Source organism: Oncorhynchus nerka, linkage group LG9b, assembly GCF_034236695.1.
Source record: "Oncorhynchus nerka isolate Pitt River linkage group LG9b, Oner_Uvic_2.0, whole genome shotgun sequence".
NCBI lineage: Eukaryota > Metazoa > Chordata > Actinopteri > Salmoniformes > Salmonidae > Oncorhynchus > Oncorhynchus nerka.
Window position 1 is genome coordinate 12371895 of NC_088424.1, and position 9388 is coordinate 12381282.

The 9388-nt window shown below is 45.3% G+C and overlaps 1 protein-coding gene across 1 annotated transcript; it reads left to right on the plus strand.

The window, feature by feature from the left end:
- Positions 1-2856: 2856 nt before the first annotated feature.
- otol1a (otolin 1a) lies at positions 2857-7819 on the plus strand. Its single transcript, XM_029642367.2, has 5 exons — positions 2857-2965; positions 3123-3635; positions 4441-4530; positions 6417-6488; positions 6675-7819. The coding sequence occupies exons 2-5, from the start codon at positions 3149-3151 to the stop codon at positions 7553-7555; spliced, it is 1530 nt and encodes a 509-aa protein (XP_029498227.1). The 5' UTR covers positions 2857-2965; positions 3123-3148; the 3' UTR covers positions 7556-7819.
- Positions 7820-9388: the final 1569 nt, after the last annotated feature.

The window sequence follows — 9388 nt, forward strand, 5'->3', positions numbered from 1 at the left end:
CCACTGGTTTTTCACACTCAACAGCTTCCCATGTGTATCAACAATGGTCCACCACCCAAAGGACATCCAGCCAACATGACACAACTGTGGGAAGCAGTGGAAGCAACATGGGCTCCTCTTTTCAGTTCGCTGCAGCTGGCGACTAGAACGAGCTGCAACAAACACTCAAACTGGACAGTTTTATCTCAATCTCTTCATTCAAAGACTCAATCATGGACATTCTTACTGACAAGTGCGGCTGCTTTATGTGATGTATTGTTGTCTCTACCTTCTTGCCCTTTGTGCTGTTGTCTGTGCCCAATAATGTTTGTACTTTGTTTTGTGCTGCTACCATGTTGTGTTGCTACCATGTTGTTGTCATGTTGTGTTGCTACCATGCTGTGTGGGTCATGTGTTGCTGCCGTGCTATGTTGTTGCCTTAGGTCTCTCTTTATGTAGTGTTGTGTTGTCTCTCTTGTTGTGATGTGTGTTTTGTCCTATATTTATATTGTATTTTTACATTTTTAATCCCAAGCCCCCGTCCTTTCAGGAGGCATTTTGCCTCTTGTTAGGCCGTCATTGTAAATAATAATTTGTTCTTAACTGACTTGCCTTTTAAATAAAGGTTAAATAAATAAATGGGCCAGCATCCCTGTTGCACGCTTTCAAGGTCTCGTAGAGTCCATGCCCCGACAAAGTGAAGCTGTTCTGAGGGCAAAAGGGGGTGCAGCTCAAAATTAGGAAAGTATTCCTAATGGTTGGTACACTCAGTGTATATACCATGTGAATACACACTTTTTTAGCACTATGTAATGTAGCATGGGTAGCCTGGCTGACGCGACTGACACAGTGAGAGAGAGAACTGTGACACACTGGTCTGGAAAGGAGCCCGTTGTTAGTGCAGTATTCGTACAGAAGTTGTCTGTTCACCCTGTTATCATCCAGAAGGTGAGGTCAGTACAGGTGCATCAAAGCTGGGACAGAGAGACTGAAAAACAGCTTATATCCCAAAGCCATCAGACTGTTAAATAGCCATCAATATCTGGCTTCCACCTGGTTACGCAACCCTGCACCTTAGAGGCTGCTGCCCCATAAACATAGACTTGAAATCACTGGCCACTTTAATAATGGAACACTAGTCACTTTAATAATGTTTAAATACTCTTTACATACTGCTTTACTAATTTCAACTGTATATACTGTATTCTATTATACTGTATTTTAGTTTATGCCACTCTGACATTGCTCATCCTAATATTTATATATTCTTTAATTCCATTCTTTTAGGATGTGTGTATTGTGTGTATTGTTGTGAATTGTTAGATTTTACTGCACTGTTGGAGCTAGAAACACAAGCATTTCGTTACACCCACAATACCATCTGCTAAAATTTTGTATGTGACAAATACAATCTGATTTGATTTGAGCTTTGATTGGTTCTCTCAAAGTGTTTTGTCCATGGGGGGGGGGGGTCCATCAATTGTATTGGAAGGGGGCAGCGCTCGGGGGCTGTATGTTTCTGTCTATGTTGGTGTTTAAGTGACAAAGTAATCAGTAAGGATCAACTAATCTTGCTCACAACATCCTGGAGCCTTTCCAGACTCTGAAGTCGGGAAGATTTTGAGTTAAGGGTCAGCCAGGCTATAAATGGACCAAATTATTACCAAGCTCTCATTGGGATATATATTGGGGGATTTGGGGTGTCAAACTCATTTCCTGGAGGGCCTTTGGGTCTGCAGGTTTCACTCCACAAGACAGAATTGGTCGAACCCAGAGAATTCACTGCAATTTTGCGCCACACAATGGTCACACATGCATATTCATCAGATGTTCTCACTTTCAAGAATAAGATCTTAAGGCAACAGCCGCTGGATATCAAATGTGAGCCTAGATTTGTTGAACAAAGGTCTCTCTATCTTAACTTCCTTTGGTTGATTCTCTCCCTCTCTGTTGAATGAAGAACATAGTTGCGGCCTACCCCAAATCTGTAAGCTCACGGCTTGTGGACATTCAGAAAAAAGCACATTGAGAATGTGATTACAGATCTAAAGCCATTTAAGGATACATGTACCCAACCTCCCAAAAAACTCTTACCTCAGAACACCTCTCCAGGTGACTATCCCATTAAAAATGAAGAAAAAGTTGCACTCTGTGTCTGCATTGATCATGACTTCATTCACGGGACAATCAAGCAGGGTCATGTTTCGGCGTAGGAGACCTTCATCAGAGCCTTGAGTAGGAACCTGTCATGAGGCACCTACAGCTTCAGAGGAGCACATGCAAATATTGACTGCTGGTGTTGGTTTCACAGACGAGGCCACAGTACAGCATCGGAGGGGGTTCAAACTTCAAACCTCAAACCACACCTCATCCGGTGTCAAGGTAGAGGGTTGACATCCTACCCATAAAGCCCTCTGAGAGGAGTTGTAAAAGTCAGCAGTACTGGGTTTCCTAAAGGTTGGTGGGATGTTAGATCAAGGTGGTTATGGAGGCTCGTTTGAGAAATGTATCCCTCCCTCTGCGGTTGTGTTTTGGTCCATTCCGCTTTGAGGCGGTGCCAATGTGGTGTGGTCGCCCTGATGCCTGACCGTACGGTCCTGCCACCATCTCATATGGGGTATGATCCATTACTAACAGGTGTGTGTGTGTGCGTGTGTGTCTGCGTGTGTGTTCGTGCGCATGCATGTCTGTTTGTGGCAGCCATATAGAACATCATATCACACATCACAAAGACCCAAGGTGAAAGGAAAGAAAGTCCTGTGTTGTAGTATGTTATTCTAGCACATCATGACCATATCCCTCAGGTTCTCACCTTGTGTCCGTGCCAACCCACCCTTCCTCCAAATCCCAGTGTATCCCTTGGTCTCCTCTCATTGGTCAAGCTACGGAGGCAAGAGGATAGCAGACACAATAAAAGGGAAGAGTTTTGTTGTTGAAATCACCAAATGCAGGGAATGGAGTGAACAGCAAACCATTTAATTTAAAGGTAAGCACAGAGTGCTTCATTTGAGGTCACTTTGTATGTGAGGTAACTTTTTTGTTTAGGCCAGTCCTCAGAATTGTTCATGAACTTATAGCTACTTGTTACTAAATGTGATTTACTACCTTCATCTATGTTTATTCTCTCTCTCTCCACTTCTCAGATCAATGCACACCAAAAGCCGCTGACATGCCCTCTCTTCGTTTGCTCGCCATTCTCACAACCCTGCTAGCGGTAGTCTTGATGGCGACCCAGTCGTCCGCAACCAGAACAACCCGCAGACCAAAGCCTCAGAATACCAAGAAGCCCCCTCGCGGAGGTGGTACCGGAGGAGGGGGAGGAGGTGGCGACCAGCCGGCCCGTCTGGGCTTCAGGCAGACCACCACCACCATGGCCCCCTCCAGTAGCCTGGGCACCGACGAGACCACAGAGGATACCATGACGGACGCCTATTCCTTGTCCCCCACTGACAGCACCACCTACGCAGGCGACGCCTACCCCACAGAGTTCCACACAGACTCCATGGCGCTCCCTGGAGCCGGCATGGGAAACTACACCCTGGACTACAGCCACTGCTACTTAAATGTCTGCGAGTGCTGCCCGCCTGAAAAGGGCCCTGTGGGGCCCCCAGGGGAGAGGGGGCCCCCAGGGCCTGGAGCGGAGAGGGGTCTTCCAGGTAGACTAAAGAATATAAATTGGCGGCCTCCCGGGTGGCGCAGTGGTTAAGGGATCTATACTGCAGCGCCAGCTGTGCCATCAGAGACTCTGGGTTCGCGCCCAGGCTCTGTTGTAACCGGCCGTGACCGGGAGGTCCATGGGGCGACGCACAATTGGCCTAGCGTCGTCCGGGTTAGGGAGGGCTTGGCCGGTAGGGATGTCCTTGTCTCAGCGACTCCTGTGGCGGGCCGGGCGCAGTGCGTGCTAACCAAGGTTGCCAGGTGCACGGTGTTTCCTCCGGCGTCCTTCCTTCCTCGGCTGGCTTCCGGGTTGGATGCGCGCTGTGTTAAGAAGCTTGGTTGGGTTGTGTATCGGAGTGACCTCAAATGAAGCACTCTGTGCTTACCTTTAAATAACTTTCAACCTTCGTCTCTCCTGAGCCCGTACGGGAGTTGTAGCGATGAGACAAGATAGTAGCTACTAAAACAATTGGATACCATGAAATTTGGGAGAAAAAATGGGTAAAAAAAGAAAAAGAAAAAAATATATATAAATTGTGTTGATTTTAGTACAGATGACCTTAAGTATACATAGGGATTGTGACTGTACTGGATAGTGACCATAACTCGTAGTCTGTGTTTGGTGTGCTTGCATACAGTATGTTGTGTGTGTGTATGGAGGCTCATTAGAGAAATGTATCCCTCCCTCTGCGGTTGTGTTTTGGTCCCTTCTGCTTTGAGGCGGCTCCTCATATCCTTAATAGCTCCTCATATCCCCAACCCCCCTACCTCTGCTCTTCCCTCCTTCCCCCTGTCTTCTTTCAGGTGTACCTGGAGAGAAAGGTGATGTGGGACTCATGGGACCTCCTGGACTGGATGGTATGCCTGGAGCTACTGGACTTGAAGGAGATAAAGGTTAGCTTGCCAACTCTCAAATACAACTTTTAAAGGACCCCCACAGAGGCCACTGTTTCGACGTCATTTCCTGACCTAGAGAGGAAATGCCCATTTTGGTTTCACCTCCGAAAAATGAGGAAGGCTATTTATACATATTCATGAATTAGGTGTGGGAATTTCCACGTGGAGATGATAAAAATCAAAGATGGCAATGACAGCTGTCAGTGTAGCTAGCTAGCATGCTTACCTTATCTAGCTAGTCATCTGTCTAACCTTATTTAGCTAGCTAGCCATCTTGCTAACCTTATCTCGTTAGCTAATGTTATCTCCATAGTTTTGGCATCTTCCAAAGAGACGCCTCACAAGTCCTCAACTGGCAGCTTCATTAAATAGTACCTGCAAAACACCAATCTCAACATCAACAGTGAAGAGGCGACTCCGGAATGCTAGCCTTCTAGGCAGAGTTCAACTGTCCAGTGTCTGTGTTCTTTGGCCCATCTTAATATTTTATTTTATTGGCAAGTCTGAGATATGTCATTTTCTATGCAACTCTGCCTAGAAGGCCAGCATCCTGGAGACGCCTCTTCACTGTTGACGTTGAGACTAGTGTTTTGAGGGTACTATTTAATGAAGCTGCCAGATGAGGACTTGTGAGGCGTCTGTTTCTCAAACTAGACACTCTAATGTAATTGTCCTCTTGCTCAGTTGTGCACCGGGGCCTCCCACTCCTCTTTCTATTCTGGTTGGAGCCAGTTTGCGCTGTTCTGTGAAAGGAGTAGTACACAGCGTTATAAGAGATCTTCCATTTCTTGGCAAATTCTCGCATAGAATAGCCTTCAATTCTCAGAACAAGAATAGACTGACGAGTTTCAGAAGAAAGTTCTTTGTTTCTGGCCATTTTGAGCCTGTAATCGAACCCAATTGCTGATGCTCCAGATACTCCACTAGCCTAAAGAAATACATTTTTATTGCTTATTTAATCAGTACAACAGTTTTCAGCAGTGCTAACATAATTGCAAAATGGTGTTCTAATGATCAATTTGTCTTTTAAAATGATAAACGTGCCATTGGAACATCGGAGTGATGGTTGCTGATAATGGGCCTCTGTATGCCTATGTAGATATTCCATAAGAAATCAGCCGTTTCCAGCTACAGTAGTCATTTACAACATTAACGGTGTCTACACTGTATTTCTGATCAATTTTATGTTATTTTTATGGACCAAAAAATGTGATTTTCCTTCAAAAACAAGGACGTTTCGAAGTGACCCCAAACTTTTGAACAGTAGTGTGTATATATGTTTTTTTAATACAGACTAGCTTAAAAATAAGTGACACATTTTCTGGTAAAGAATGTGGAGGTGCAGAAACACACAATCATCTCAGTCACAAAGAGGAATAACTTTGAAGCTGTTTCTGATTCATAAACAATTCCATGCTGGTGGGTGGTAACATTAAAACAAAACCCAGCCCTGAATTGAAACCTAGACAGAAAATGATTTGTATTTCATATCATAGGAAAAGACACCGCATTTACACGGATTTTCACAAAGTGGGCAGTTCAGATTTGTCACTTCAAGCCCAAATATATCATACTCTGACTAAAAGAAAGGAGGACTTATTGACTTACATCGTTGTTCAACATCATGGGTAAGCTCTGGTCATCATCTTTCAAGCTAAAGAAAAGTGGTGTAGGTGTTTAAAGAATGTAATCTTGGTTTCTACATTTATTGCCCAAAGCGTTAGCTACTATGCTATCTGTTATCTCGTTATTGAACACGTCGCTTTCTGGTGCTGATTTCAACAAATCTGTAACTTTGATCTAAAATGGAGCATTAATGCCGGGGACTGATATCTATACCCACACGTTTAAGATACCAATCCCTTTCTCTTTCTATTTGATAGGTGACAAAGGCGATCAAGGAGACACGGGGATGCCTGGTGCTCCAGGGATACTTGGAAAAGAGGGACCGAAAGGTATACAATGTTCGCTAGGTGTCATCAGAGTAATGTGTGGAGGCAGAGTAGCTCTAGTATAATGCTATTGCTAGAAGACCACACTCTATTAGGGGAGAACAGTCATCTTATTAGACTGAATGTCAACTGTTGTTTCACTATCAAATACTTTCTTGCAACAGTAAGTGACTAATTTCATTCTCACAGGTGACTTGGGCCCCAAAGGAGAAAAAGGAGAAACAGGCCTCCCTGGCTTGAAAGGAGATCTGGGAGAAAGGGGAAAGCCTGGGTGGAATGGGACCCAGGGCGAGAAAGGTGACCTGGGTAAAATAGGCCCTGCAGGTCCCTCCGGGCTGACTGGCCCAATGGGACAGAATGGCCAAAAGGGAGAGATGGGGGAGTGTCCAACTGGCGAGAAGGGAGAGAAAGGGGAGGCGGGCTTGCCTGGCCCCCCTGGGCCGAGGGGGTTGGTGGGACCCCCGGGAGTAAATGGAACCAATGGTCTACCAGGGCCTGTAGGTCTGAGGGGTCAGCTAGGCTCCCCAGGAGGGAAAGGGGAGGCAGGGGCTCGGGGGCCCCCAGGCTTGAGGGGCATGCCTGGGCCGAAAGGAGAGAAAGGCCCCAAGGGCCCACGAGGTGTGCGGGGTCCCAAGGGCCCGCAGGGGGAGACCGCAGAGCAGATACGATCTGCCTTCAGCGTGGGCCTCTTCCCCAGCAAGTCCTTCCCCCCTCCAGGCCTTCCCGTCAAGTTCGACAAGGTCCTCTACAACGAAGAGGAACACTGGGACCCAATGCTCAGCAAGTTCAATTGCACCCACCCCGGGGTCTACGTGTTCTCCTACCACATCACCGTGCGCAACCGGCCCCTGCGCGCCGCACTGGTGATTAACGGCGTGAAGAAGCTGCGGACGCGTGACTCCTTGTACGGTCAGGACATCGACCAGGCGTCCAACCTGGCTCTGCTGCGTCTGGCATCAGGGGACCAGGTATGGCTAGAGACGCTGAGGGACTGGAACGGAGTCTACTCCAGCAGCGAAGACGACAGCACCTTCACCGGCTTTCTGCTCTATGCCGACCCCAAGGCCTGACCTACGACCTCGCCTGTGAGCCCGGCTTGACCTCTCCATGACCTGTATCTGACAACTCCGCATCCCCTCCAAACGCTTTGCACCACTCGGCTAAATCATCTCTGTCAATGTTGCTATTGCTACTGCTGCTAACTATGCTTCTGCCTATTGCTATCACAACAATCTGACCAAATGCTTGCTGTAATTTGGATGGGAAAGGCTGTAACACTTTATGCAACGCTTACGTGCTCTGACAATGCAATAAAACACTGCTAATGCTTGAAATGAATATTGTGTGTGTTTATAGATTTGAACATATCTAGACTTTACTGATCCTGGCCTTAGATTCAATCAGATCAAGTGTTACCGGCGATAGCCAACACAGTGAGCAGCTGCTCTTACGAATTTCTACTAATGCGTCTCCATGCAGCCAATGGCAATGTCCGCTTTAGGTTTAACATCAGGAGCTACTTGTGGATATGGCAGCTCTAACGCAGTTCCACCTCTGACACTGCAAAAAACAACCGTTATGCGGATGTCGGCCAAAGCAGATCTGGTTGAATAGAGCCCTTTAGTTTTGTCAACTGCCCAATCCCAGCTCTGATTAGGGACAGTTTCACCCATTACTACTTGAATGTGCTCCTCACAGTAATGAGCCTTCATCATTGTTGTGTCATAGACATACAGCTCCAAGGTCTGGGAGTGATGGTGGTTGATGTGTGAATGCATTATGTATTACAGCCTACTAATGTACTGGTAGTATATGGTCACCACCAAAATATGTCTGACTGAAACGCACATTTTATTTCTACCACTAGAGGGCACTGGGATATCACAGTTTGAAGAGGAGGGCTGAATGAGGATCGTATTGATTGTACAGTATCATGTAAAAAAAATCATGTTTAAATACATGAATATAATGTTGATATTCCCGAAAAGGAATATCAACAGCACAAACACACACACATGCCATACGTATTTGTGTTACACTATCCAAGCACCAATAGCCAAATAGAATTAGAAATCTAAATAAAGCAGGTTTATACTCTGTTTTTACTTAAGCAATAATGCACGAGGGGATGTGGTATATGGCCAATATACCACGGCTAAGGGCTGTTCTTGGGCACGATGCAACACAGAATCCATGACCAGTCTATGACCTCCCTATAACTACATGATGTCATCTTCTTGGAGTTGGATGGAGGGAAAGCAGACTATTGAGATTATTTATTTAAAAAGGCATTTAAAAAAAAAAGCTAAACAAAAATGCATGGAATAAAATATCATTCAGAATAACTTCATTTCTATTTCAAGTTTTTTTGTTTTGAATATTTAAACTGGTGTATGATATAATAAAAAATAAAAATAATAATAATACATTTAATTTGTAAAGCGCTTTTAATTACAGTGTTATCTCAAAGCTCTACATAGGCAAAAAATAATGAACAAATAAATTACAGCAAAAACTATAAAAACATCATACATTTAGTACCAAGGCAGGAAAAAGCAATAGTAGGCTAGGTGCTAAAATGACTTTCCAGATTAGGACTATAAGAAAGGCAGTTTGTAGAAATGTGTTTTAAGGCTCATTTTAAAAGTTCTAATGGATGGAGTGGTCTCCGATGGTCAGGGAGAGCATTCCATAGGCCGAGGAGGAAGGCAGTAGAATGCCCAGTCCCCATTAGTACAGAGATGTGTCTTCGGGACTTGAAGCAGTGGTGAATTCCTGGAGTGGATAGTGCAAGGTGGCTCTTTGATAAAAAATTAGGTTGCTGTTGTAGGTGGGAATCAATCCATTCAAGGCTTTAAACAAGAGGAGGAGGATTTTAAAGTCAATCCTATAGTTGGCCAGTA